The sequence below is a fragment of the Fusarium mangiferae genome, assembly GCF_900044065.1.
Source record: "Fusarium mangiferae strain MRC7560 genome assembly, contig: FMAN_scaffold004, whole genome shotgun sequence".
Classification (NCBI taxonomy): domain Eukaryota; kingdom Fungi; phylum Ascomycota; class Sordariomycetes; order Hypocreales; family Nectriaceae; genus Fusarium; species Fusarium mangiferae.
This window is the reverse complement of record NW_024573924.1, coordinates 3,101,182-3,128,509: the sequence shown is the minus strand read 5'-3', so window position 1 is coordinate 3,128,509 and position 27,328 is coordinate 3,101,182. Positions and strand designations below refer to the sequence as shown.

General features: G+C 46.8%; 12 protein-coding genes across 12 annotated transcripts; 2 read left to right on the top strand and 10 right to left on the bottom strand.

Moving 5' to 3' along the window:
- Positions 1-727: 727 nt before the first annotated feature.
- Positions 728-1,159, bottom strand: FMAN_09595 (uncharacterized protein; the record flags this gene model as incomplete). Its single annotated transcript, XM_041830457.1, has 1 exon — positions 728-1,159. The coding sequence occupies one exon, from the start codon at positions 1,157-1,159 to the stop codon at positions 728-730; it is 432 nt and encodes a 143-aa protein (XP_041681118.1).
- A 2,008-nt stretch (positions 1,160-3,167) lies between these two features.
- Positions 3,168-4,746, bottom strand: FMAN_09594 (uncharacterized protein; the record flags this gene model as incomplete). Its single annotated transcript, XM_041830456.1, has 7 exons — positions 3,168-3,497; positions 3,552-3,642; positions 3,696-3,873; positions 3,925-3,956; positions 4,011-4,016; positions 4,081-4,564; positions 4,617-4,746. The coding sequence occupies 7 exons, from the start codon at positions 4,744-4,746 to the stop codon at positions 3,168-3,170; spliced, it is 1,251 nt and encodes a 416-aa protein (XP_041681117.1).
- Positions 4,747-5,301: 555 nt separating this feature from the next.
- On the bottom strand, positions 5,302-6,598 carry FMAN_09593 (uncharacterized protein; the record flags this gene model as incomplete). Its single annotated transcript, XM_041830455.1, has 4 exons — positions 5,302-6,009; positions 6,058-6,144; positions 6,197-6,359; positions 6,408-6,598. The coding sequence occupies 4 exons, from the start codon at positions 6,596-6,598 to the stop codon at positions 5,302-5,304; spliced, it is 1,149 nt and encodes a 382-aa protein (XP_041681116.1).
- Positions 6,599-8,432: 1,834 nt separating this feature from the next.
- FMAN_09592 (uncharacterized protein) lies at positions 8,433-10,132 on the top strand (the record flags this gene model as incomplete). Its single annotated transcript, XM_041830454.1, has 3 exons — positions 8,433-8,688; positions 8,738-9,911; positions 9,964-10,132. 3 exons carry the CDS (start codon positions 8,433-8,435, stop codon positions 10,130-10,132), a joined length of 1,599 nt encoding a protein of 532 aa, XP_041681115.1.
- Positions 10,133-10,634: 502 nt separating this feature from the next.
- FMAN_09591 (uncharacterized protein) lies at positions 10,635-11,711 on the top strand (the record flags this gene model as incomplete). The annotated part of the gene is made up of 1 exon (XM_041830452.1): positions 10,635-11,711. The coding sequence occupies one exon, from the start codon at positions 10,635-10,637 to the stop codon at positions 11,709-11,711; it is 1,077 nt and encodes a 358-aa protein (XP_041681114.1).
- A 136-nt stretch (positions 11,712-11,847) lies between these two features.
- FMAN_09590 (putative benzoate 4-monooxygenase cytochrome P450) lies at positions 11,848-13,514 on the bottom strand (the record flags this gene model as incomplete). Its single annotated transcript, XM_041830451.1, has 4 exons — positions 11,848-12,782; positions 12,830-12,883; positions 12,931-13,160; positions 13,210-13,514. The coding sequence occupies 4 exons, from the start codon at positions 13,512-13,514 to the stop codon at positions 11,848-11,850; spliced, it is 1,524 nt and encodes a 507-aa protein (XP_041681113.1).
- Positions 13,515-14,239: 725 nt separating this feature from the next.
- FMAN_09589 (PMR1-Ca++-transporting P-type ATPase located in Golgi) lies at positions 14,240-17,334 on the bottom strand (the record flags this gene model as incomplete). Its single annotated transcript, XM_041830450.1, has 8 exons — positions 14,240-14,513; positions 14,562-14,703; positions 14,749-14,866; positions 14,917-15,993; positions 16,042-16,257; positions 16,306-16,427; positions 16,474-16,915; positions 16,975-17,334. 8 exons carry the CDS (start codon positions 17,332-17,334, stop codon positions 14,240-14,242), a joined length of 2,751 nt encoding a protein of 916 aa, XP_041681112.1.
- Positions 17,335-18,431: 1,097 nt separating this feature from the next.
- Positions 18,432-19,099, bottom strand: FMAN_09588 (related to pyridoxamine 5`-phosphate oxidase; the record flags this gene model as incomplete). The annotated part of the gene is made up of 2 exons (XM_041830449.1): positions 18,432-18,713; positions 18,827-19,099. The coding sequence occupies 2 exons, from the start codon at positions 19,097-19,099 to the stop codon at positions 18,432-18,434; spliced, it is 555 nt and encodes a 184-aa protein (XP_041681111.1).
- A 764-nt stretch (positions 19,100-19,863) lies between these two features.
- On the bottom strand, positions 19,864-20,254 carry FMAN_09587 (uncharacterized protein; the record flags this gene model as incomplete). The annotated part of the gene is made up of 2 exons (XM_041830448.1): positions 19,864-19,938; positions 19,991-20,254. 2 exons carry the CDS (start codon positions 20,252-20,254, stop codon positions 19,864-19,866), a joined length of 339 nt encoding a protein of 112 aa, XP_041681110.1.
- Positions 20,255-20,940: 686 nt separating this feature from the next.
- Positions 20,941-21,675, bottom strand: FMAN_09586 (uncharacterized protein; the record flags this gene model as incomplete). The annotated part of the gene is made up of 2 exons (XM_041830447.1): positions 20,941-21,341; positions 21,393-21,675. The coding sequence occupies 2 exons, from the start codon at positions 21,673-21,675 to the stop codon at positions 20,941-20,943; spliced, it is 684 nt and encodes a 227-aa protein (XP_041681109.1).
- Positions 21,676-22,013: 338 nt separating this feature from the next.
- FMAN_09585 (uncharacterized protein) lies at positions 22,014-23,179 on the bottom strand (the record flags this gene model as incomplete). Its single annotated transcript, XM_041830446.1, has 3 exons — positions 22,014-22,739; positions 22,792-23,076; positions 23,135-23,179. The coding sequence occupies 3 exons, from the start codon at positions 23,177-23,179 to the stop codon at positions 22,014-22,016; spliced, it is 1,056 nt and encodes a 351-aa protein (XP_041681108.1).
- Positions 23,180-23,867: 688 nt separating this feature from the next.
- FMAN_09584 (putative argonaute like post-transcriptional gene silencing protein QDE-2) lies at positions 23,868-27,094 on the bottom strand (the record flags this gene model as incomplete). Its single annotated transcript, XM_041830445.1, has 4 exons — positions 23,868-25,346; positions 25,394-25,641; positions 25,692-26,830; positions 26,892-27,094. The coding sequence occupies 4 exons, from the start codon at positions 27,092-27,094 to the stop codon at positions 23,868-23,870; spliced, it is 3,069 nt and encodes a 1,022-aa protein (XP_041681107.1).
- Between the last annotated feature and the right edge of the window lie 234 nt (positions 27,095-27,328).

Genomic DNA, 27,328 nt, shown 5'->3' with positions numbered 1-27,328 from the left:
ATTAATAAAATATAATTTATACTTTTTATAAATTAAGCTTGTAGATATATCTCTCTTTACTTTATTTATTTAAGTCTTATTTTACTAAATATATATTAAATTAAAAATAGTTATATAAAAGTCTATTTAAAATACTTTATTTTATTAAATGATTTAAGTTTTAGGCCTTTTATCTATATACCTTTATAAAAGATATTTAAAACTTTATATAATTATAAAATAGAAACTTTAAGGTTTTATATAATAAAGTAAAATAAGGGAATTTTATTAAAGGCTAAAATTAAAAGAAAGTAAATAATATTACCTTCTTATAATACTTAAAGGTAAAGTTTAAATAGACTTAATAAGTAATATATCAGTCCTATCAGCTAGATAATATAATCTTCTTTAGGCTTATAGACTGCAGTTAAGGGCTATTAACTAAATACGACGATATCGATTAAACTGGTCAATGGCAAAAGCCATAGCATCCGCCATGTTGCATTACTCGTGCCGTGTCAGAAACCGACGAATGATATCACACATACAGCCCTGTGTATCCAGACGTGCATGAGCTGAAATATTAGACATAACCTACCCCCCTTGTAGATGGCGAAATCTCAGTGCGTCAGTAGGCTTGTCGCGGTAAGGGAGTGACCTCTGTTAAAATACGAAGAGGGGAGATTTGGATAAGTTGATAGTGAAGAATAGATGCGGATATAAAACATCCCCTTCCTTGCAATCGTATTTAGTTGCTGCTGACAATAAACTTAACAGTAGCAAAATCACCAGTCCCGCCCTGCCTCTCAACAGTATACTCAGCGGAGTCAACACTGCAAGAATAAGAATTAGACCCGACATACGAGTTATCATAATCCAGCCTAACGATAGGCCCGTTATCACCGATCCTCCATTTCATCCAGCCCTCACATCCTGTCTGAAACCCGTCAGACTTCAAACTCCACTTTCCAGTATCGCCAGGCCCGATTGTATCCGGCGCATGGTCATCTCGGGTGCCGTGATCGACCCCAGAGTCAACCCAAGTCAATGTCTGCTGGGTATTGTTGACGAGAGAAGCGGCAATCGTGCGGGGGGACGGGGCGGCATCACTTATGACTGAACTGCCAACAGCCTTAACTACACTGCTGAAGCCATCACCGATGTCGTCAAAGATAGTCATTGTTTGAAGTTGTTCTTTTTGAAGGTGAGAGAGTTACATGCGGAAAAGGGGACGGACTTACTTACGTGAGGGTGTTTTAGGAGAAATTGATAGTGAAGCAGAGCTGAGTTGCGATCTCAATGTCAGAAGGATGGCCGGTTTATATACACAAAATCAGCAACCATGTGTTATCCTAAATCACACGCCAAGCAGCCGAGCGGTGTATACTCTCACAAGTTCAGCTGCAGCCATGGAAGCCTCATAGCATGTGCATATACAAATCGGGACATCCAGTTCAGTCCGGACTTCAATAGTCGCAAAATAAGCACGTTTTCTAATCGATAGCTTGAAGCTAGTCCAGATGCCACTGATTTGGACGCTTCTGGGCCTAGCGCCATGTCTTACCTGAGCTCTCCTCTTCAGCAAATAGTGCTTTAATGTAGACTCAAAACAGCCTTCGCCTGTTATTCATTGGAGATAAACGATTGTTAAAAGACTCAAAAGCCTCGAACATTCAATAGTGATGGCGCTATTGACAGCGTCGGGAGCTGTTGTTTATTTACTGGTGTGACAACATAGCTGCCGTTTCAGCTGGGTACAGCAAGCCACAGATTTCAGTTTAGTAGAATAATGAATCCAATGAAACGAACTTATTTAATGAATTTAATAAGCTATAGCTATAATTTCATTGAGTAATTATGTAGCGAATAAAGTAATAGTCGTTAGCAGAGACCTGTTAAAGTTAATATATATATAATTAAAATAAAAGGTTTTAGGACAAGTATAAAGGTTATAGATCTCAATATATAGTGGTTTAAAAGATACATCTTTTAGCCTGTACCAACAGATCTTAGTAAACAAGCCAATACCAGAGCCGGGCAGCTGCTTCAAGATCCCCAGGCAGTTGTTGTTCCACTTGTCATAGTGACAGCATCCGGTGTAATAATGCTCGTAGCTACATCAGTCTGCACAGTGGTGTAATACTGAGTAACCGTGAAACCCTCCGCATTCATGACAAAAACGGTATTATAATCCGTCTCAGCCACAGTATCAACATTCGTAACGAAAACCGTATTGTAGTTCGTAGTATCAACGACATTAGTATTGGTTACCAGAACAGTGTTGAAGTTCGTAACCGTGACAGTAACAGGCTTTATGACCGTCGCGCCATTATATTAAACCTAAAGTGTATTTTCTAACCTTATAATTAACTTATAAACTTAATACCGCTATAACCTTCTGATTTTCTTAAACCTTTATTTTAGTGGCACTAATATATACATTATTATAAAACTTTTTATTAAGCTTTTCTTATATATTAGTATTTCTTAATAAATCTAATAGCTATATACTATACTTAAAAGTCTATTTTAATAAATTACTATTTATACCTTAAATATAGATATAATTTAAGCCTTATTTTTCTAGATTAGCTATTTAGCTACTTTTTAAATTACCTTTTTTAATTTTAATAGCTTTTTTAATGCCTTTTTCTTTTATTAGGTAATTAAAATAACCTCTTTAAGAAATCCACTAAAGGCTACTATAAAAGTAATAGTTTTATAGTTAAAGAAAGCTAGCTAAATAAGGAAATTGCTATTAAGCTTATAGAAGTCCTATATATAGATTAATTATATAATAGCTTTATTATATTTCTTAAAGGGCTTATAGATATAATTACTTTATAAAGTCTTTTTATATATTAATATAGCTTAAAATATAATTATAGTTTTATTAATATAATTATTAATATCTGCTATTTAATAGGGTTTATATTAATAAAAGATTAATCTTATTAATATAAGAGATATTATCTTAAAGATTAAAGGTATTTATAATATTAAGCTAACCTTTTTTAGCTATAAGATTAAAGGTATATTTTTATATACCTTTAAGGCTAGCTAAAGAGTTATTATTTAGGTTTTCTTTTTATTAGTCTTATATTATAGTAATTAATTAGATATCTTAATATAATATCTAAATTATAAGCTAGAAGTGTTATTTGCCGCTAAAACCTGTGGCTAAGAGCTTAATCTGGCCGAGAGGAGATAGTAACTGTTGCGCTTTTTCGATTCGTTTGCGTTACAGTCTGAGACCCTGTTTTAATGGTTTTTGTAGAGCTGGTAGAAGTGCTAGTCTTTCGGTCTGTAACAAATGTGCTCTTGAGCTTATTGACAGAGAAAGTGTTGGTTCGGGTTTGTGTAGCTGTGATCGTCCTGGAGGCTTTGGCAGTGAAGGTTATGGTTGTTGGGGCAGAGGGACTGGCGATCAGGCATGAACATGCGCTGCTGACAGCGCTAGGAGCTTTGCTCGGTAGATAATCGGGTATCTGTACCACCTTCACTGCTCGTTTAGAAGGCTTAGGGAAGGTTAGTATTACTCGGTATGACTCTAGAGTTCGAGGTAGACTCACCTTGTTGGCGGAACCACATAACATGTCGTAAAATGTCCAGGGAGATGAAGCATCTGGTGTAACCGCAACACTCCTATTATCGAGATTAGTACTATAGACAAGCTAAGATGATGCCCGCCACTGATGAAAACTAGGTTGACTTACACTGTGCCATTATAACAGTCGCACTCAACAGAGTTGAAACTGAAGCTGGCGGCTTCCGAATCGCCCAAGCAAAAGTCTCGGCATACGCTGAAGCTCGGATTTCCGATAGATCGACCGGATCCCCCGCTCCAAAAGTTGTTGTCATCTCCATAACCAACGACGTTGCAGTGGACCTCCGCTAAGAGCATGTTAGTGCGGGCTCAGACGCGTTAGTGAGAGGAGAACTTACTATCAGGAACATACACGGTAGGAGTTGGTGCTCTATTATGCCTGTTAGTAAATTATAGGTTGAATTCCACATTCGTAGAGACTCACTCAACACTATACAAATTATGGTCAGTTAATCCTCCTTCATGGATTATGTCTGAAGAGTAGTAGCACTTACAAAGTGGAAATTGTGGTTGACGATGTCGTCAGAACATCGATAGTAGCAGCATCAGTAACATCCGTTGTGAGCGTCGTATCAACATCGACTGTAACAGTCGTAGTAACCCCAGTTGTTATCCTCTGAGTCACTTGCTCAACATCTGTCACAGCTACCTGAACTGCCTTAGTATTGGTGACTCTGCTCGTCGCTGTGTTCGTAAGAGTCTTTGTTGTAACATCAGTAACAAGTGCAGTGCTGGTTAGGGTTATTGTAGTTAAATCGGTCTTTGTAGCAGTGGTGACGGTCACGAGGAAGGTGGTGGTTCGGACAGTCGTGACACCAATGAGAGTAGTCGTGGTCACTGTGACTCTCGTCGAGGTACTGCGGACTATAGGGGTGATGGTAGTAGATACTGTCCTTTGGATGTAGCTCGAGCAGAAGGCGGATCCGTTGGCTTGGTTTTTCTTAAAGGCTTGGTTGTTGGGATCGCTGGCTTTGCAGACTAGAAAGAGTTGGCTGTTAGTTAACTTCGGCTGAGTCTTAGATTTATATACCTTCTCTTGGGCCAAGAAGGCTTCTCTTATCGAGCATCAAATCAGACAGTTGACCGTTGCTGTCGGCTGCTGGCAGCGCGCCCACTGTGCCGATAAACAACAGCGCCAGAACTTTCCTAAAGGAAACCATTTTCGCCTAACAAACAAAGACAGTTTTGTTGATAAAAGGGAGAAAAGGCTGAAGGAATAGTCCCATTAAGTATTGTAATTCTATTTAGCTTTTCTAGCTTGGAATATTTGCTCGTATATCATAACCTTCATTAGATCAATTGACCCAACGGTCTGGTTCTGTTCCGGCCTGGAATAAAGGAATTATTTTGGCCTAGCATCCACACAAGTGGCGTGACTTTGACCTGACTTAAGAAAATAGTCAACATGTCAGGAATGTTGAGGCGTTGACTAAGTCGTATCTAGTAATTCTTGAAGAGCTAAAACGGATTCTGATGAGGTGGAGATGTGTGACAGGTGTCTATCCTTCAACATGATGGAGAATCTGGGGGTTCTAGCGTGCTTCTATTGAAATGTTCTTATTCTCACTGGATGAAAAGGTACTTGGTCTATTCATGTCACCTAGTGGACTAATTCGCTGATGTGCCCTGACGTGATGCTAGAATCTTTCGGAAACAAGGGGATGTTATCGCTGACAATGGAGAATGCACTGAGATGTAATATCTACTATTGACTCTTAGAGATACATATAACAGAGCGGAGAACCGCTCAGGGTGTCAAGCGCATCATCGATGGTAATCTCAGCTGCATTGATCCCCATGTTCAGAGGATCAGACTTCAAAGCGTCCCGACTAGGAGGTCTGTTCCCAATAGTGATAGTGCCAGCTATATCACGGGCCTGCTTGGGATGCAGAGCCTGCCAGATCCAGTACACTCGATCAACCATAGCATGATGCAGAAAGAAAACAGGCTCATTAGACGAAGAGTAGAGGTCAGAGGAGTCACCACCAATGGCAAAATGCCCAGCGGCGTGCAAGCCCAAGAATCGATCTGGAAATCGGCCTTGAAACTCATCCTGCATGGCTTGAATACTATGTGAAGCATCGCCGAGCGTGACGTTGTACAGGTTAGGAAGAGTCATCCACTTATCAATCGCGTAGCGGCTGAGATCTCGACGGAGACAACGAGGGTTGTACTCGAGAGGTGTAGCAGTGGCTTCCATTCCGTCCATGCCGGGAGAGGGAGGTCCTAGGTTAGCGGTCGCGCCGGCGAAGGGACCTTTCTTAATACAGCCACCTCCATTACCGCTTGGGAGAAAAATAGCTCCTTGTCCAGAAACAGAGCCGTTGTGCTTAAAGAACTCGCCATCTCCGCTCATACTGGTCTCGGAACCGTCGAAGAGGGGATTAGTAGCATAGTCGCCGGTCTCAAACCAATTCCAGTACTATAGAAACCATAAGCTTATGTTCCATAGTTAAGAAGATTCACTCACTGGCTGGGTGCCTTTGTAGTCGCACTCATCTCGCAGAGCTTTTTCATAAGCCCAAGTATAGTAGCGATGCCAGGTGAAGAAGTTTCCCTTGAATAACTGTCAGCTATCGGTCGGTAACTCAAGAAGGACAAGAACGGACTGTTCCATGGATGGTGCGAGTCTGGTTGATATGCACAGCCACAAAATCGTCATATCTGTTGCGTGCCCCAGGTGCGAAAGACGGGTCGGCTTTGGAAGGTTTCTTTCGAAGACATAGTACGGCATTGATATAAGCCTTTCTCTCTTTTTTGGATAGTGCTTTCCTATACAGCTGTTAGTCACGGTTCAATGCATCTAGGAGGTAAACTTACCAATCCCGGCGCACGTCGGCATTGGCAATTGTGCACTTCTTGCGACTGGTTGGTGCCTGGGCCGTCTCTAGCGCACCGGTCGCTTTGCTGTTAAGCTCTAGCATGAGACCGCTAGCGGATTGAGTCGGCGAGGCCGCAACTAGCGACGATGCGCCCAACAAAGTAGCGAGTATCGTATAAGAGAGCTGCATGGTTTCGTAGCCCGTTTTCGTGCCTGGTCTTTGCAATGTCTCATTGGCAGGAATTTAGGGAAAGAGAGGGCAGCGAGGTGAGATTATAATATAAAAGTAAGCAGAAAAATACGGTCAAAAGTGTACTAGTCCATGGTCGTATAAATGTTAAGATAGAGAAAAAGTCCAAGGACCCTTGCCAAGGCCAAGTCGGAGCAAGCTTGATTCGTAGCGTTGCGCCGCATATCCCGCCCATCATTGCTGGAACCAGATTTTACAAGCCCTTGGCTCTGCAACCCTAGGGCGCAGGGTCCTGTAAGCACGCAAAAATCACCAGGTATCTTAGCCAGACACAATTGAGGCTAAAAAAGACAGATTGTATGGATGGAATATTCATTGCTCGGCATGGATCTACTGCTTATCATGGAAGCTAGCCCGTGAGTTTTCGTAAGGGCGAGCAATTGACAGGCAACGTGTTTGGTCACGATTTACCCAGATGCCCCTGGACATATGCATCTAAGATTTTAGGGTAACCAATAGCTAACCATTGTTGATTCGCAAATTCATGCCAACTATGGGGTAGTTCAATGTTCTTACGTTTAAACAGCCTTTTGCCTGCTCGTCTCGTATATGCACCCTGTATTGCTGACAATATGTTTGCTCTGTTTAATGGTCTATCAAGAATATGGCAGGTTGCTGCTCATAAGCTACTCAGATCAAATATGTAGTTGACGTCTAGCCATTTGTTTATCGTCGATGCTTGTTTCAAAAGAACAATCATTATCGAATTTGAAAGAGGTCAAAGCCAATTCCTAAGCCGGCTATGTAGCTCGCGTCTCTTAATATGACCAGGAACCTCAGAAATAAGCTTAATCATATTTTTAGACGCCCCACGTATCTTATGACGAAAAATTGATCGCTCAAGAAGTATGTCAGTTGGGGAACAAATCGATATGCAGCTACCGTTGATTGAAACTGTAGGCTGATTGAAAGCACAACTGGAGCCGATGCAGGACTCGATTATACCTGGACACTGAAGGGATGCCGTATCCTGGAATCTCCATGAGCTTCAGGCAGGTCCTTACACCAACCGCCACTTCATATCTTTGGTTCTGCTATAGTCGAAGAAGCTTGGCCATGCTACATTTCCGTTAGTCCAGATGATTAATTCAATGCTATCGGTCTAAGACAAGGTCGCATGAATGTCTGAACTTTTGGGCCAATTTCTCTGTACCCTCTCGGGCCGATTTGCCTACCATGCGTCTATTCATCTATCTTCAGACATGCTTACTTTCTGATCGCTCAACGCCCCGTACAAGGTCCAGAACCTCTGTTTGTGATCGCAATCAGCTTTGTTGGCATTATAGGTTCACTACCATGAAACTCTCTTCCTAATACGAAGATGTCATGCTTTCGCAGATAGAGGTCACTGAAGTCTGGTACTAAACAGTAACGTGACCCTCGTAATTTAGCAAATGACCTAGTCGCGGCGCTCATTCTTTGTGCTCGGAGCTAGAAGCTTGAAAATACTTAGCTAAGAATTCAGATCCAATATTGAGGTCAACTCTGACTGGCCAGCCTTACGAAGAGACCTTCAAGAAGTGGGTTTGTCAAGCACGTTCCCTTGGCACGGAGGACTGTGGGTCGACGTTGAAGAATTCAGCCCCATAAGGACGGAGGTGATAGCCTCATGGAGCTAAATAATCGTTTCAAGGGTTACATTGTTCCGAGTAAGCGAGAGGGCAGACGGATATTAATCATGTGATTGAAGGAATAAACAAATCAATCGATCGCCGTTTAAAACCTCTTGTTCTTTCGCCAATCCCCGTTGTGATATTGTTAAGCTTGAAACACGATGGCGGATACTACTTTGTCAGCCTTTCAGGGCACTTTAACGTCGCTGACAGCTCGAGACTGGATAGTAGCTCTCATATCTGCGTGGCTTTCTTTCAAGGTTTTGCAGGCATTTTATAACGTCTCGCCTCTTCATCCGCTTAGCAAGATCCCTGGTCCAAAACTCGCCGCGGCAACATATCTTCCCGAATTCTACCACGATGTCATCCTCGTCGGTCGCTACACCCACGCCATCAAGCAGATGCATGAGAAATATGGTACGTAAGCCTCGGAAAGTCGACGCAAAAGATGCTAATAGTATCTTAGGCCCCATTGTCCGCATCAATCCCAATGAGCTGCACTGTTCTGATATGTCCTTTTCGGATGAAATCTACGCCGTCGGCGGTCGCAAACGCGATAAGCCCTTCCACCAAGTCAATGGCTCAGCAGCTGGTACTGGAAATGCCTTTGGTACCCCTGATCACGATCTCCATCGCGCGAGACGTGCACCCGTCGCCAAGTTCTTCTCGCGAGCCATGATTGCGCGTCTTGAACAGGAAGTCCATGACCTGGCGCAAAAGCTCTGCAACAAGCTCTTAGCCGAGAACAAGGATGAAAAGGATCGCAAGCCGTTTGAAATCGCGCATGCATACAGCTGCTTTACATCTGATGCTATCTCAAGCTACTGCTTCGGCGAAGCTTTTGGGTTACTATCACGAAATCAGTGGCAGCCCAACTACCGCGAAGCTACTCTCGCTGTTCTCAAACCCGTGTTCTTCTTCCGCTTTTTTCCTATTCTTGTTTCTAGCGTGAAGCTAGGTAAATATTTTGTTGACATATTGCCGACTGATATTGCGCTTCTCATTCGAACTCTACAAATCGATATCCCATCGCGCGTTCAAAAGACGAAGAACGAGCTGGATGCAGGTATTGTCTATGATCGACCAACTATTTTCGCTGATTTGCTTCAATCTGAGCTTGATGATAGTGAGAAGAAGCAGGATCGTCTCGTTGAGGAGGCTGTTACTATCGTCAACGCTGGAACTGAAACAACGAGCTGGGCATTGGCTGTGATAACATACTTCCTCTTATCGCAGCCTGACACTTTTGCAAGGTTACAAAATGAATTGGAACAAGTTGTTGAAGATCCATGCCACTTGCCTTCTTGGACGACATTGGAACAGCTTCCATATCTCGGAGCGGTCATCAATGAAGGTCTGCGTCTATCCTATGGTGTTTCTAGCCGCACAGCTCGCGTGCCTACGACAGAAGACCTTACTTATAAGGGAGAGTTCAACAAGAAGCCGACGAGTTTGGTGCTGCCTCGGGGGTATGCAATTGGCATGTCGGCGGCAATCGCACACCACGATGAGTCTGTCTTCCCAGACTCGTATACCTTTGCTCCTGAACGATGGATCGATGAGGACAACAAGATCAGGAAGGATTTGGAGAGATCGATGATTGCGTTTTCTAAGGGCAGCCGTGGATGTCTTGGTAAAAAGTAAGATCTACTATTATTCCTCGAGATGGAGGCTTTACTAACATATTCTTAGTCTTGCGTTATGCGAGTTGTACCTCTCTCTCGCTGCTCTGGTTTTGCGGGTTATGCCCTGCATGCGTCTGTACGAGACAACGGAGCGAGATGTTCGCTATGACCATGACATGTTCATTCCGATGACGGAGAGTGGAAGCAAGGGAATCAGAGTAATCATCGAGAGCTAGATCACTCCCCCAACCTAATACGAATTACTATATCATACTTTGTTCGCTCTAGTCTGTACCTCGCGCTATCCTACCCGATCTGTACTAGCCTCGTTTTGCAGGGCTTACCATAGTGGGTAATCCCGAGTTCACAGCCACTCGCATTTGTCGCTATTAATCGCTTATCAGCTCGTTTCAAGCTAAGCTGCTGATGATCAGCTGCCGAAAATGCCGACAAGGCCTTTCAGAGATAGCATAGCTGCATTTCTAACGCTTAGGTGGAATTTCAGACGGAGTTCCTTGTGCGGCCTTGGCCAATCTGGCCTCGCTATTTGCTCCAGCTTTTGCCACCAGGCCTCCGATTCGAATGACTGACCGATTCAAGTTTAGCTCTCAAGGTGTCAGCTATGGCAAGATCCAGGTATAACTTGCATAACATATAAACGCTCGCACTTCAGTAGTCACTATTGATCAGTCTTATAGTAAATACCATCTTTCTTCTCTTCATAACATGGTTTCAAAGATGGATACTCGCGGCTACTCCTATCCTGACGCACCTCCGCCATACTCCAGTCTTGACACAACTACCCCAGCGAGAACATTCTCAGAGGCCAGCCAACCTCATATTCTACCCTCTCCAACGCCTGAACAACCTACACTTCCTCCATCAGAGAAGCCCATTGCCATCCCAGCAACAAGCTCTAAGCTTGGCTCACCATTCCTACGAGCCTTCCCACCTATCCTTGAAGACCAATACCATCTACCCCGAGAAGTCTTCCTCAGATTTCTCGATGATCTCAACCGTGCGGCCGTCGCTAGTCCGCCAGTCCAGATACTGGGACTGGCCGGCAGCATCGTATCAATGATACCGCTGCACACTGCACAAATCGTCGGTAGCTCGGTCAATGCGGCAGCTAGTCTTTCGACTTACGCCATAAGTAAATCTCGGAGTGAGCTCTGCATCAGCACGGCGAACAAAGAAATCTTCATGCCTAGAGATCTCAAAGCTGAGTTTGCGAAGCTGGATGTCGTTGCTCGACTTGCTCAGATGCCCATCCTCGACAACGAGGGGAAGATCGAGAAGAACAGCATGATTCTTGGACCATTGGAAGATGTTTCGTCTCAGGTTCCAGTTACTGTACAGCAACGCAGACTTCAGGCCCTTGAACCATGGATTGCACCACTGGATCTTACACCGTTACCTGATTTACATGTACCGGATAACTTTGTCAGCAAAATGCATGCCTCAACAAGTGAACGACAGCGAAAAAAGGAGGAAAAGAAAATGACCAAAGATAGATCCAAAGCACATGAGGATTGGACCGAGGATTCAAGAAAGGCTCGGGAGGATTATGAGAAGGAGATGCGAAAGATAGAAGAGGACTTCGCAAAGATTCAACGGAAACATGGAGATGAGCCTCGTAAGTTGGAGAAGGAGTTGAAGAAGCTGGATAAGGAGAGAGAGAAGTGTGAGAAAGAGTATGAGAAGGAGATGAGAAAGGTGGATAAGGATAGACGGAAGGATGATAAGGAAGAGGAGGGTGTGAGAAAAGTACTGTGGCTGCTGATCAGGCCAATTGGCAATGAGCCTATGGAATGACATCTCACAGGTGCAAATGAGGCTAGAAGTGTAATTCGATTCACGTATAGGTGGACCACTTGTTTATAAATTCATGAATATCATTTCTATCCGCTGCGCCTATGTTTTACATGCAATTTGTTCATTTTCCAATCCCTCATCGTCGTGCCAATCCAACATCCAATCCCATAGGCTTTCTCAAGAAGCCCTCCCTAGTTTCCATAATATCCTGTCTCAAACGAACATCATATCGCTTAATCCAAGTAGCAGCGATGAGTCTCATCTGCATCTCAGCCAAGTTCCTGCCAACACAAGATCTAGGGCCGTAACTAAAGGGGATGAAAGCAGTCTTCTGCTTATCAGTCAAGTCCTCCCAACGCTCGGGCTTGAACTCGTCAGCGTCAGGACCCCAGATTTCAGTAGAGTGGTGAATCGTGTAAGTGGGCACGCTGAGAACAGTGCCAGGGCCAAAGTATCGTCCGTGGAGAGTAACGCCCTTGTGGTTGGGGGGAATCTCGCGGGGCAGGCCGATACCAGAGGGGGAGTGAATGCGCAGAGTCTCGTTGATGCAGTGGCCAAGGTAGGGGAGATGTTTGACAGATTCGTAGTCCGGGATAGCAACGTCCTCGGGAACAACTGCGGAAATCTCCTCGAACAGCTTCTGCATAACTCCAGGCGTTCTAACAACATGATACAGCAGCGCACAAGAAGAGTTAGATGTAGTATCACTTCCAGCAATGAGTTGGGTAAGTGCCTCAGCGGTGAGTTCATCACGACCAAGAGGCTCGCCCTTTTCATCGCGACCCTGCATGAGACGAGCTAGGAGATCCTTACGGGTGGAATCACCGCCGCGCTCGAGACGCTCGCTGACGCGGGCGATGGCGATGCCGGCGAGGTTCTCGACGGCTTGCAGACCTTGGCTGAAGAAGGGGTCGGGGAGATACTTGGCGTAAGGCTTGAGCTGGGGGAGGCAGCCGAGAGTGGCGGAGACTTCACCGCGGCGGTTCATGATCTCGACGGCTGGGGCGTAGATGGTGGGACTGGTGGGAGAGGCCTTGACTTCAGCGATGTCGGCACCAGTTGAGAGCATGCCTATGATTGTTAGCTTACCCTTTTCAAATATTTTTGGTTGGACTTACCGAAAGGCTTGCCAAAAGCGAGATCAGCGATGATATCGAAAGCAAGAAAGTTGACTACATAATGTCAGTATGGTCCGAAACTAGGTTTGGTGATTACTTACACCAGTTGAGGCAGTCCACGCTTCCATAGCCATCAGCATCCTTGTTGCTAGCAATGCGATCCCATTGGTTGATAAAGATATCCAGATTCTGTCGGATATAAGGCTCAAACTCCAAAACAGACTTGGGCGCAAAAGTATGCGATACGATCTTTCTCTTGCGAGAGTGCTCAGCTCTGTCGCGAGTGTTGAAGAGACCCCGACGAATAGAGACAAAGGTATCATAAAAGTCACTAATCTGTTAGTTCTGCGCCTCCGATACTATAGTAAAAGGGAACTCACGCCTTGAGGAAACCATTTCCGTGACCGTAGATGGTGTTGATAGCATCCGCATCAGCAACACTAACATGGTTCGGCGCAATGCGAACCAAAACACCCAACTTCTTATGGACCTGATCAACAATCTCGTAGCGCTTTCCGCGTCGACATGTAGATAGTAACCAAAGATTGGTGAACTGCGCAGGGAAGGGGGCGGGAATACCGCGGAGGTTGGAGTTGCTGATCCATGGGAGAATGTACCATGCTACGAGAGCCACGGCGAGGGCGACAGGTGCCCAGGGAGAGATCAAGAGTTCTGTGAGAGCCATGATTCTGAGATTTGACCGGAAGGGATACTGGAGGATGAGGTAGGGATGCTTGAGGAGTAGGAGGTGAGTATTTGTATCAAGATATAATTACTAGAGCGGATAGTAGGATGCCCCGGATTTACCCCAGATGCGAGTGTTGATGAGCTCCGAGGAAGCCTTTCTTCATTAGGAATAGGGCGGTTTGTTCCTCGGCATTTCAATTGTATGGCCTATGATTGGTCAATTGGAGCCTTCCTTGCATGTCATTGGTCAGAATGTAGCCATACCTCGATAGATGTGACTTGTGAGATCTATTCAATAATTGCAGACGAATATAATTTCTATATGTTGATGCAATTCAATTTATTTTCCTCCCAGTTCTCGCCGCAATGGACGATCCGGCAGTCGTTTTTCAGTGATTTTTCCTCGTCGTCATTTGATCTGCTTCTCAACTCTCGGCAATTCAAGGCATCCGATTGGCTCCTGTTCCGCGGAACTGGTCGGCAAATGATCTCGGAAGCTGAGCTCGCCGCATAATGAACCGCATCGATCATGCATTCATGCTGTACGTCATATGTACTATGCAGTTCAAGAAATAGGAAAATATAGTATTAAGCTACCAAATAAATAAAGAATTATTACAAGATAGGGAAAACCGGGCAAACCGATAAAAAACCCTAACCCTCCATTGCTTCACTCTAAATGTGAACCAGCCAACCCAAGTTCCATACTATTCCCACCTGAGATCACAGCCATGTACCAAAGATCTTCATGTAAATCATCTTGACAGCTTGTACCTCTACAGCGTAAAGCAATAACTCAGCGGCCAAGAATCCCACAAAAGTTGGTGCTGGCTGAGCAAAGCTGAACGCGGGTCTGAACGCCGGGATCCAGGGTAGGATGAAACCAATAGCCATAATCGATGCAGTAGAGAACACAAGGATCGGTGCTGCGCGACTCTGGATAAAGGGAATTTTCGCTGTACGGAGCAGATGCACGATCATTGTCTGGGTGAGAAGACTATCAGAGTGTTAGTGGTGTAAATGTGAAGGGCTGGGCATAGCTTACCCTTGGAGGAACCAGTGTGTTTGTGCCAGCTTGACGTTATCGTCGGTCGTTCGGATACCATAAAAGAACCAGTTGAGAGAAAAAGTGCACATGTCGATGACTGAGCTTGTGGGACCGAGAACGATGATGAACTTGAGGATGTCTATGCTTGTTAGATACGTCCACAGGGAGAGACAAGGAAACCTACCCCTTGCGTTCCATCGTCGTGGTTGAGTCAGATACTCTTCATCAACGCGATCCCAAGGAATGGCGATCTGACTGATATCATACAGAAGATTCTGAGCGAGAAGCTGAATACTAGTCATCTATGGCCAAGTTAGCATACTCCCTGCAAGATTCATGGTAAGCTACTCACTGGCGTAAAAGGCAGCCATGCACTAGCCGCCAGAATACTAAAAACATTACCAAAGTTGGACGAAGCGACCATCTTGATATACTTGATAGTATTCCCATGCGTAATTCTGCCTAGAATCACACTCCTCACAATGATCGATAATCCCTTCTCCGTCAAGATTAGATCCGCACAATCTTTCGCGACTCCGGCCCCAGAGTCAACAGAGATTCCAACATCTGCATCTCGAAGCGCGCCACAATCGTTGATCCCGTCGCCGAGCATACCAACGCAGTTACCGGCTTTCTGAAGAGCTAGTACGATCAAGCTCTTCTGCTTGGGCGTTACTTTGGCGAAGACACTGCATCGTTCGACGGCGAGGTCGAATTCATCGGAGTCTTCGAGCAGGGCGAGTTCAGGACCGGAGATGGCTTCGGCGTCGTCGTCCATTGTCTCAGAGTGCTGGAGGAGTTCAAGAGAGCAGCAGATATTGAGAGCCACAGGGAGAGAGTCGCCGGTCAAGACCTTGACTTGGACACCTAGCTCGGTGAGGCTTGCGATGGCGTCTTTGGCGTCGTCCTTGGGAGGATCGGAGAAACTAATCATTCCCTCGAGGGTCATGTTTGTCTCAAGAAGATCGAGCTCATTGACGTGAGACTTTCCAAGAATGCGGGACGCAACGAGAAGAACGCGATATCCTTCCATGTTCTTCTGCATGGCGAGTTTTCTCCATCGAGATTGCATCTCAGTGCTGAGATACTCGCTCTTACCGGCTGAGCGCATCGATGAACAGCGTGTGAGGACTTCGTCGAATGCGCCTTTGACGATGAGGAGGTACTGGCCTGTGATGCCGCGGACGATACAGCCTGAGCGACGGCGTTCAAAGTCGAATGGAATGACGCGGACTTGTTCGTAGTGGGCTACGCCGACTTCATCGCCATTGGGAAGGTGATAGTTGATAATAGCCCTGTCCATGTTATTGCCACTGTTTCCTTGGATCTGCGAGTCGACCTTTGCGAGTTCCATGATGTTGAGGATATCTTCGCCTTCGGCATTGGAGTACTTGTGCACGGAGAGTTGATCCTTGGTCAAAGTTCCAGTCTACCTCATCGTCAGTATTCAATCAAGTCATAGAACTAGCATCCATACCTTGTCGCTGCAAAGAACAGTCATAGCGCCGAGATTCTGAACCGAGTCGAGACGCTTGACAATGGCTTGCTTCTTGGAAAGCTGGTGGGCGGCGCGCGCGAGATTGGCGTTGACGATAGCGGGAAGCATCTCAGGGACGAGTCCGACTGCGACACTGATGCTGAAAAGCGCCGCGTTCTTCCAGTCTCCTGTTACCTTGCCGGAAATGCACAGAACCTGAAAGTTGGTCAGTTGGAGTAGGCGAATCGATTCGGGAGTACTTACGATAGGGACCATGACGATCATGAAGCCAATGAGCATCCACGTAACGTTAAGAATGCCCTTCTGGAAGGCATTAGGCTGCCTCTTCTTCTCAACCTCCTTGACCATAGTCGCAATCATCGCGTCTGGAACTATTAGCTCAAATCGCGGGAACAAATTTACGAAACTTACCATCGCCCGTCCGAACAACAAGTCCAACACCATGGCCGCTCACAATATTCGTCCCCATAAGCGCAACATTGCTAAAGTCAAAGATGGAGAAAGCTTCCTTCGCATCATGAGGTCCCGCATCCTTACCCACAGGTTCACTCTCGCCCGTCCAAGCAGACTGACTGATCCGCAAGTACGAAGACTCGAGGATGAGGCAATCAGCTGGGACAATTGCACCAGGTACCAGAATGACGATATCACCGGGGACGAGGTCAGTCTCGAGAACCGTGCCCTCTGTCCAGGAGAGTTGAAGCTCGTCGGTGTATGTTGCTGGTCGACGGACTCGAATCTTGGGAATGATGGCGGATTGAAGACGAAAGATGGCAACGCCGCTTTGGAATTCCTGCCAGAAACGCACAGCGACTGAAATAACGATCATGACCATGAGAACAGCAAACCCTTCCTATCACGTCGTTAGCCCCCCTTCCCATACTTTTATCTCCAGCAAAGCAGTAAACTCACCCAGCTAGGATCCGGCATCGCAACATTAAGGATCGCCAAGAACATCAACAAGATATTAAAAGGATTCGGAATGACACTCAGCAACAGCATAAACCAAGACTGAGGCTTCCTCGACGAAACAACATTCTGTCCATGAATGCGTCGTCGCGCAGTAGCTTCAGCCTCAGAAATGCCATCGCTGCTGGAGACCAAATGTGCAAGCGCAGTATCGGGAGTCATGGAAGCAATCCACCGAAGAATATCTTCTGGCGTGCTCTTGGTTGCCCGGTCTGGGTTTAGCTGCCAGGTCGCGGTTCGCGCGCGGGATTTGCCGTTGCGTAGGCCAAGACGGCCGAGGATGTTGGTGTCGCGGCGGGCCATGGTGTCGGCGGATCATATGTTTTTGAGATTCTGCACCCAATCTGAATTGTCAGTTTAATCCATCTCGTTGGAATGGATAGGATTGGGTTCGTACAAAACCTAAGGTGGATCAAAGTCTGCTGCTTCAGACTTGGCGATTCCTCTGAAGAGGAGAAGTTCCAGCGAGTTCTCCAGATTTGCGAAAGGTAGGTAAACTGCAACAAAAGAGTCGTTCATCGAATTGAACAGATTGATTTGGTGTACTGTAACTAAAGTAGAGTAAAGAAAGCTTTTGCAGAAGTCGGGGGGATCAGCGATATATACAAATCATGAACTTGTAAACCTTCTCCTGATAAGAGCCTAAGAAATAGCACACTAGCTAAGAAATGATAAACGAAAATCTTTTCCAAACTAACACGGCCAAGAAACAAAAGCATGTGTTATTGCTTGTGGGGGTGACTCATGCCGAGAGTATCCATCTAATAACCTCTCGTATAAAACATGCCGAATACCCTTGGCGACAAGACCTCTAGAACCGGGCAGGACAGCAAATATCTCATAGCCAAGCGCCAAGTCACTATCAAGGTACCTGCATACAAGAGCCGAGTTCCGAATCACAAGGGGAACTATGTGAAATGCGGTCATTGCTGTGTAACATGGAACTTGGCGGCACTGACAAGAAATTGCCTGATGTAGAGTCATGTATCTTCCTAACTGATCCGCAGCGGATTTGCTATCCCTGGGAGAAATTTTCTCATGGAATTTTGAACGGTGTTATATTGCCAAATTACAAAAACACAGCCCAGCGGGCAATGCCGTGATTAACAATTGGCGATCAGGCACTGCCGCACTGCTGCACAGCCCCGATGAACTAAACTACCGACCTCCCTTTTTCGCATTTGCGTCTTTTAAATCTTTGATGGTTTCATGAACGGCACGTCAAGATCCGAAGTTGTATGTGATTTTATATAAGTAGTTTGGCGAGGCTTGGGTCTAGACTCTGGGCGATATCGAGGACGCGTAAGCCCGCTAAGAGCAAGGGAGAGCGAATCGTGTTATACCCGGCGTATATGCAGGTATACATAAAACCTCCATGATAGAGACTGATGTATTGTTGTTTATGGCCAAAGAGCTGCTTTGCTCCAGGTGCTCTGGGCGGGATCCAGAGTGTACTTCAATCGCTGATGCAGTCGATCACTAGAAGCCTGCCAGAACTCAACTGTCTGCGGCGCCACCGCATAAACCACCCATCCCTCAGAACTTGGCTCTTGTCCCTCAATCTCATGACTTTTCACGGCTTCCGCCATCTTGGCTTCCAGCTCATGCGGGTCATTAAGTGGTTCGCTCTGCCTCGACACCTTGGCAGTGATCTTGGCCATAGCCGATCGAGCCGTCCAATCCTGCTCACATTCACTTCGAGACAGAGCATTAGCTTTACCGCGTAGACGGATCTGTCTTCCGATTTTGGGCCAGTAGAATGTAAGTGCGACGTTATTGTTAGATGAGATCTGACGACCTTTGGGGCTGGTGGCTTTGATGGCGAAGTGCCAGCCGCGATGATCTTCTTGAGGATCAGGACACGGGCATCGGGGTAGCCTTGCTCATCGACTGTTGAGAGAGTTACGGCGTGAGGTTCGGGGACGTTGGCGGAGATAGCCTCGTCGAGCCATGTCTCGAATGCTTGGTGAGGGGTTTCGGGGAATGAAGCGAATTCTGCTTTTGGATGCGATGCTCCTTCTAGAACAGGAAGCGCACGAAGCTTGGCTTGGAGTCCGGCGTTTGCCATTGTACCAGGTTGCTATTTCTGTTTTTTGTTGCTTATTTAGATGAAGCTGGTAAGTTGGCGGTATTTATCAAGAGTTGAGGTGTTGAGTCACTCGCACGATCTGATTGTGGAAGTATCATGGCTGATCACCTAATCCGTATGTGATTCATTATGATCCGGTATCGGATTTTAAGAACCTCATGAACTGATTCGCTCTGCAGTGCAACGATCAACCCAAGAACTTTCGAAGTGTTACTTGCTAACTGAGGCTGCTTGGATTGATTGACTGATTTCGATGACACCGTCACGTCTAAGCAACACAGCTGCAAATCAAGTTTCAGCTCCATAGCCCTCGAGTTATCAGTTATTCGACTAGCCCTCTGGCCTTCTTCGACAGGAAGATGCTATTCTGTTGAAATTTAGATTTCGAACCAACAGTTGGGCGGTGAACAGATCCCAGAGTATTTTGACAAAGATTATAAACCCGGTAAAGCAAGCGGCTATTTGGGTAGAACATGCCTACTTAGAGGTATAATATACGATAGGAATGACGTCAACTTTTTTTTATATCAAATTGAGAGCGCCTTGGAGAAGTCTATCATTTATCCACTTCTATTTTTCCCCTTCGATTTATGTAGAGCTGGACGTCGTTACGCCTCCAAAACATGAGCCTCAGAGATAATGAGTAAGCTTTCTCAGTACTCCACGACAAGGACAAGTCTTGGGCTAGGAATGATCCTCAATTTTTCGTCTAGGAGTCGTCCATCCTCAAAAACGCCATATGCTCACTGATTCACAAGCTTGCGGAGAGAAGACTCAACCTGACTCTCCTTATCGCCCAATCGTCCAACCTCCTTGCCCTAAGAGGCCCGTTAATTTACACCCAAAGACAAATCCAATACTGCAACTTACATTCTTGACCTTGACGACAGTAGGAACGCCGTCGATGTTGTAAGGCGGAAGGCGATACTTGTTCTTAGGAGTAGCCCTCCACTCTTCACGCGAACCCACGCGGACGATGTAAGCGGTAGGATCAGAAGCCCCGCCAAAGACAGCGTTTAGCGCGGGGAGGGCATCGCGGCAGTCGGGACACCACGAGGGCTCGCCTGAGGCGAAGTAAACGACGTAGTGAGTGTCGGTGGAGGAAGGTGGGGTGTTGGCGTCGATGAGAGGCATTTTGGCAGTGTTGCTTGTGATGATTTTTGGAGGTGATGAAGCGGAGAGTAGAGTCAATGATGACCTTTTGTGCAGGATTGTAGGATTAAATGGATGGGAGTCGAAGTTTAATCAGCTTGATATGTCAGCGAAGATTCTCGAGCAAGGCGCAGAGTCGCAAAAACTCAACCGCCTCTTGATGACTAAGACAGTGCGCGACTTTATTGGCACATGCTAATAGGTTCGAAAGTGGTGGCAAACGACAGTGCGCGCTTATTATCCTGGTACGTTTACAAGTCTGACAAGTCCCTCTCGCAAGCCTTCCTAGAATGCTGACCTGCTGATGAAGCCTTGTACATTTAAATCGTTACTAATATGCTATCTTGGTGAACATCGCCGCGCCCTGAGTTACGAAAACTAGCACAGTGAAGTGAGCGGGGCTCATCGTATGACGAAAAGTCTGAATGGATGTCGTGATGATGCACCTTTCTGGAGAAGCATTTATCTTCAGATAATCTATTAGATATCTACAAGGTCTCAGTGCATCGATCCAGATCACCGGCTTACCTGATCCCCAAAGAGTTTGAAGGAAAAGAGGAACGCATAAAATCATGCATTTCAGACATGTTCATCATTCCGTCAGTGCAGCAGCAGCTCAGTAAACCGCGCACGATCTACATGGTATATCATAACTCGTAATCCTCACATCACTTAAGAAGTCTCCAAGACCCAGTCTCAGCCCAGATTCGGGCGTACCACTGATGCAGCTCCGTCATCCATCCCGGCATGGGTCCCTTGTTCCCGGCAATCTTGCCCTCACTGGAGAACAAGACGCTCTTGAGACGCAACTCAACTTCCTCGTGCACCTTGTCGATAGTCGCGCTGATCTGGAAGAGACCGTCGGAGGGGCGCAAGGGCTGGTTGCGCGGTGAGTCGCCGCAGCGCACGGTGATGGAAGTAGGAGTCTTCTCGACTACTTCGAAATGATCGGTGATGGCAGTGCCTCTATCGTAGTTGCTAGTAGAGAGCTGTTCATTATCCCAGAGCTGCTGTTCAGTCTCGGGACCTCGCCACTTGAAATCTAGGTATCGACGCTGGATAGCGAAGCCTAAATCGGTGAGCGATAACTCAAAACTCATCCTGGGAAAAGGTTACTTACCCCAACCGCTCCAAACTCCACGACAGAACTCAAGCGTCAATTCGTTGTTATTCTGCAACAGTTCCGGACGAATCTTGTCAAAGGGAATGCGCTTGATGACGACATCCTGGGTAGCAGGGTTACCGTTCGGATTGGCCCTCCTAAAGAGTCGAGAGGACCAGATGGGGTCGTTGGCGGGGAGCGGGGAGATGACGGGGTTCTGAGAGGCGAGGTACGCGGCGGCCGTGGAAGTGCCCAACAGGCCGGTAAAGACTGTTTTTCTGGCCAAGCGGAAGATGCCCATGGTGAGTGAGTGGTTTTGAGGGTGAAAGTGAGGTGAGGTGAAATGAAGATTTGAGGTTGAGAGAGATAAGAAGCGCGTTTAATTTTCGGGTGGGTAATTCATGCTTGTGGGTGGAGAGAAATCCACTTTTTGATTGGCTGGGTGAGAATGCATCATGCGACCAGGTGCATTGCTGTGCATAAAAGTGGCTGGGAATAGCATCAAATCACATGCTCCGGCGCAGTAGCTTATCATGCATTTCACATCACATCATGGGTGAAAGACTTTTATTGCACTATCAACCATCAGAATATCCAGTAACTCGAGGTCGGGCGATGATGAATTTATCCTTAGTCCTGCTACTCCCAATTGCCCTCCTTGTCAAACGTGACCAAGTTTCCGCTCAACAGCGCATGCTGAAGCGCCCTGCCAATATTCATGACCTGAATTCCTCCCTCAATAGGCAAAGGAACCGGCTTATTCTTCAACACCGCATCAGTAAACTCATTAGCCTCCAGCGCAAACGCATCCTCGAATCGCTGCCAATACTCAGGCTGCACCTCATGACGAATACCAAGCTTATCCGCAATAACGACATTGTTAGCCTTGGGAACAACATTAACTGAGATCTTGCCAGTCTTTCCAGTGATTTCAGTGCAGACATCGTGGCCGTGGGCTTGGGTTCGGGAACAGTAGAAGTAAGCGATCTTGCCGCCCCAGAATTCGACAACGCCGACTGCATTGTCGACATCGTTGAGATCTTTGAGCTCGGGGTGGTGTTGGAGAGTGCCGGTTGCCCAGCATGCTTTGGGGATGGGGTTGCCGAGGTACCAAAGAGATAAATCAATGTCGTGAATGGCGCAGTCGACGAAAATACCGCCGTTGCGAGAGGCGTAGCGAACGAAGAAGCCAGTTTCGTCGAGAAGATCGCAGGTATTGGAGCGAACCATGAATGGCTCCCCGATGGCCTTGTCGTTGTAAATTTTGGTAGCTGCGTCGCGGTAAGAAGCGTCAAAGCGACGAGAGAACCCGGCCATGACCTTGAGGTGAGGGTTCTTCTTTGCTGCATCAACGACAGTCTGAGCCTATCTCCATGGTTAACAAAGTGTCAGTAAAAGGAATCAAGGGAGCACATACCTCGGCCATGTCGGTGCTCAAGGGCTTCTCACAAAGGACGTGCAGTCCCTTATCGATAGCGGCAAGAGACTGACTGGAGTGCACATCGGTACTGGTAGAAACCCAAACAGCTTGAAGTCCAGGATGGTTGAGCATCTCATCATAGCTATCATACACCCCCATGTCGAATTCTTTATACTCTTCGTTCTCCTTCGCCCACCTGACTTCGTGTTCCATGGAGCTGCATACTGCGACAACTCGAGCACGAGGTACCCTATACAGGAGAGTATGGACGTGTCGCTTGCCCTGGTTCTAGTTAGTAAATTTGATTTGACTAGATTTAACTAAAGGAATAAATACTTACCATGCGGCCAAGGCCAACAACGGCGATGTTCAAGGTATGAGACATGTTGTAAGATATGACAAGTGAAGGGGTCAACTGGAGGAGTCTTCTGTGAGGTTGGGTTGGGGGAGGAAAAGGATATTGAAGAAATGGAGGAAGGAAGCGGCCTGTTTATACCTCTCTGACTCTCTTCTTCATACCTGTTATGTAACAGTTCATACTCATCTTGCGAACTATCTCCGAATATCTCGCCTTGATAGACTTGATTATATTGAGATGCCAACAGATGCTTACCTATCTGAGCAGATGTCGCCGAAGTTTTTACGCCGCGGCTACTGTATCAGAAAAAAGTACGGGAGTAGCTGCCTGATTAGGCAGACAAGCCATTGAAGCTAGCTGTATTTAGCAGGACCCGGCGACTGCGCTAAGGATTGCCGTATTCAGTTCTTTGGCCTCAACGTAGATGTCGGAGTAATACATCATTACAACATCAAAACAGACATCTAAAACTCCACAACTGAATTTGCATATAGGCAGAATAAGTAAAGATAATTAGTAGTGTGATTTAATACAAATCCATTCAACGCTAAGGGGGTTTTATCTTCATAATTTTACTAAATATAGGTAGGCTATAAAAGAATTTTATGAACATATTATGAATATTGAAGCTACCAGGCCTGTTGTATAGAGGCACATACATGGTGTGCTATTAAATAAAGAAAAAACGACCGTTTTTGCATTCTCGATATTTAAACTAGATATAGAACATTGTATCTCTCAGCTTTTGATGGATTTGTACATCATCAGGACTTAGCTGCCCGGTCCCTCCAGCTGCCGAAGTTGCGGTTACGGACGGGGCTGCACTTGGCGACGGCGTGTCAAAAAGACTAGCCAAGTAGCACCGCGCGCGCTCGCACGCGATATCAGCATAGTACGCCGGAGGGCATAGACTAACAGCCTTGGTGGCGCGGCCGAAAAGGTAGCACATATTGTGTGTGAGATCCTCCACGACATCGGCGATGCTCTGAAACGGAGGCGGAATCGACTTCGCATAAATCTGCCGGAATATCTCATCATGTACGATGTAATAGTGACATGGGCGTGCGGTTCCTTGCAGTGCAGCGTGGGCCTGCAGGAAGAAATCCCAGTTCCGCGCTTCAGTCACTCCGCGGTCGACGACGGTACCAGGTTTAGTATTGCCAGACCTATCGCAGTCTTTCTCGGTGGTGGGATAGAATCTCGTCTTGTGCCGCTTACCGCAGACTATAACAGTGAAGCGCGGAAGGCCTTTTTTGGTATCAGCTGCTGGGTACATCTGCTCGCATGCGCGGCGGAGTTGAGGAAGCTCTTGCGAGAGAACCATGTCATATTGGCCTTCGGAGACTCCATCGCGGTATATGAGAATATTCTCTGGCAAAACGGCGTGTTTGCCCTTTGTTTTCCAGAGGCCAAGACGAGATTTAAGCATCTCTGTGAGATCGTCCACGTTCTCTTGTCTCGCGCGCTGTATGCGCAAAGTTGCAGGCCATTGACCTAGGAACTTGTCAATGGAAGACACCATTGCAGAGACAGAAGGCGCGTTGGAAGACGAGCCAGGCGAGGGATGCGTGACGTCGATGCCGACAACCATTGTCTTGTCCTGGTCGATGATGCCGAGATTCTGGTTCTCCACCCTTTGATTGATGCCGCCAAGCTTGAGATTGAACTTCAAAGCGACATTGTTCATGTATTGGTCGCGACCGCGGTCTTTTGCTAGTTTGGAACCCACCGAGCAGATAGTGTGGATACCATAGCTCCTGTCGGCGATCGTCTTGATGCGCTTGTATATTGGCATGTTTGCTCCGGGCAGGATGATGAAAAGCAGATCTAAGGCTCGAGCAGCACGTTGTAAAGTTGAGTCGAGCGCTGGATCGTCTTGATGTTGAAGTTGGAGGCGTTGACCTGGAAACGGCGGAGCTGCGTTGACGCCAATTTTCTGTAGAGCGGTATGGAACTCATTCATAATGGCCCGCGAGCTTTGCTGGTCGAACGAGTCGTGCATCCCAGGAATAGAGATCACCAAGTATGACCATTTAGCAAGTGACGCGCCAATGTTAAATCGAATATCCAGCATGTTCCAACTACCGAAGCGGAGATCAGCGGCCTTGTTGTTCTTGTAGATAACCTTTGGACCAAAAAGGATGCGACCTGGAACTTTGATGAGTCCCGGTGTGATCTTAAGGCCGAAAGAACGCTTAACGCCGTTAGTAAGTAATATACAAAATTGAAGCGAAAACGCACCAAAAGTATGTTGGTGTTCTCATCTAGACCAACAGTCTGCACACCCTCACTGTAAATGGAGCTCGCATTTTCCCATGGTTTTCGAACAGCGTGGCGAATCATCTGTTGCGCTTGGTTGGCGTTGAGCTTCGACTTGGAGGGCTGACCCGGGAGGACAATGCAGACCTCTGCTGGGAGATACATCGGATTGCCTCTGTTGCCACAGTTAACCAACGGAAGTTGGGGATTTTGTAGAACTAGATTGTATGCTGCGTCACAGTCAGTGATGCTATTTGGAGTCATGAAGAGTGAGAATAACTCATTCTGAAAAAATCAAACACAGTGATATACCTCCCAGAGGTAGAAGCTGCTGAGCTCTCTCCCCGAGCCTTACCCTTCCCTTTGCCCTTCCCTTTCGCGCCTCCTTTGGCTACCGGCTTAGGTGCACCAGTAGAGCTGGCTTCACCATCGAGCCAGAACTCCACATCTTTGGCACCAGCCCCGTGCTGTCTGACACGCGGTGGGTGGGCCAAGGCATGCCCATCGTCCTTCCTAGCAAGCCCGAAGATAGTCTTGACGCGGGGGATAACTTTATTCGCTTTGTTACGCTTCTCGGGAAGATGAGTTGTCTGTATGCGAACCAATTTGATAAACCTTTCCAACATGACGGTGCTGTGAGGTCCGTAGTTTGCCATGAGCACCGGCAAAGGAACAGCCTGGTAAAATGCTCCATGGCTCACGTTGATGTTGACAAGAATGCGGCAAGTGGCTACGCGCACGCTCGAAAAGAAGCCTCGAATGATTTCCAAGCCAGAGCCGATGTCTCCTCTGGCTGCTTCACTGCTGAGAGAAAAGCTCTTTGTCGATCCAATTGCGACGAGATTCTTTGCGGATTTGGCATAGTGGTTCAGAAAGATATTCAGAGCCTGCGTCAACTCCTGCTTATCTACCAATGACTCGCTGAGGCTTGTTGAGTTCAAGTAGTTGACCAACTCGCCGACGTCTAAAGTTTTCGTATATTGGACGCGAACTTTGTATACGGTAGCCCTAGCAGTCGGTTCCTCTTCACCTTCTGAGCGATATGGGACCTCAACGAGGACCTCGTCCTGCGAAAACTTGGTTTTGGAGACAAGAGTAGACCTGAAGTCCGTGGCAATGTCGCCCTGTTGAGCTGCAAATTCCGGCGCTTGAAGTAGTAGCTGCACAATCCGGAAATGTTTCCTACCGACGGCTGCAGGGCTGATCTGGATATCGTATCGATGCAAGGTCAAGTTCGACGGCGGCAATAATTCGACGTAGTTGGCCGTAAGTTCAACCCTGGTGCCCCTAGTGCCATATCCTGGACGGCTGGGAAAGCCTTCGGTTAGCTTTAGGCTATTAAGATCGAGCTTGTTTTTTGTCGCTGGGTGTAATGTGTCTTCGACTTTTGCAACCTGGGAGTTTAGGCCTTGGGAGTTGCTGTAGCATCGACACAATTAGCATTGGGTACGATCTTGACTTTGGTCCATATGGTTCTTACGGAAAGATCTGGATAGTCTGCTGACCACCGCCAGTCGGCCTTCCATATCCTCCTCTTCCACCTCCAGCTTGTCCCCTACTACTGCCTGTATCGCCTCGAAAACTGCCGCGGCCCCCCCAAGATCCATAATTGCCCCGGCCACCTCGTCCTCCGCCTCTTCCCCTGCTTCCACGATCTCCACCACCTCTGTTCCCACTAGACATGGTAATAACTGGTTGAGCTGGGACACCAAGCGAGATATAGAAGCAAAGCGATACGTAAGATGTTGAAAGAGATTGAATGCGAAGCAGCGATGCGGGGTGTTGGGTGACTGTTATTCCGGTTAGTGGCTGTGGCTGGAAGCGGGTTGGCCAACAGCTGAGTCGCTCTGACGTAACTTCAACCCCCCTTTGCCAACGCCCAAACAACAGGCCACTGTGCCCAAATTATCTACTATT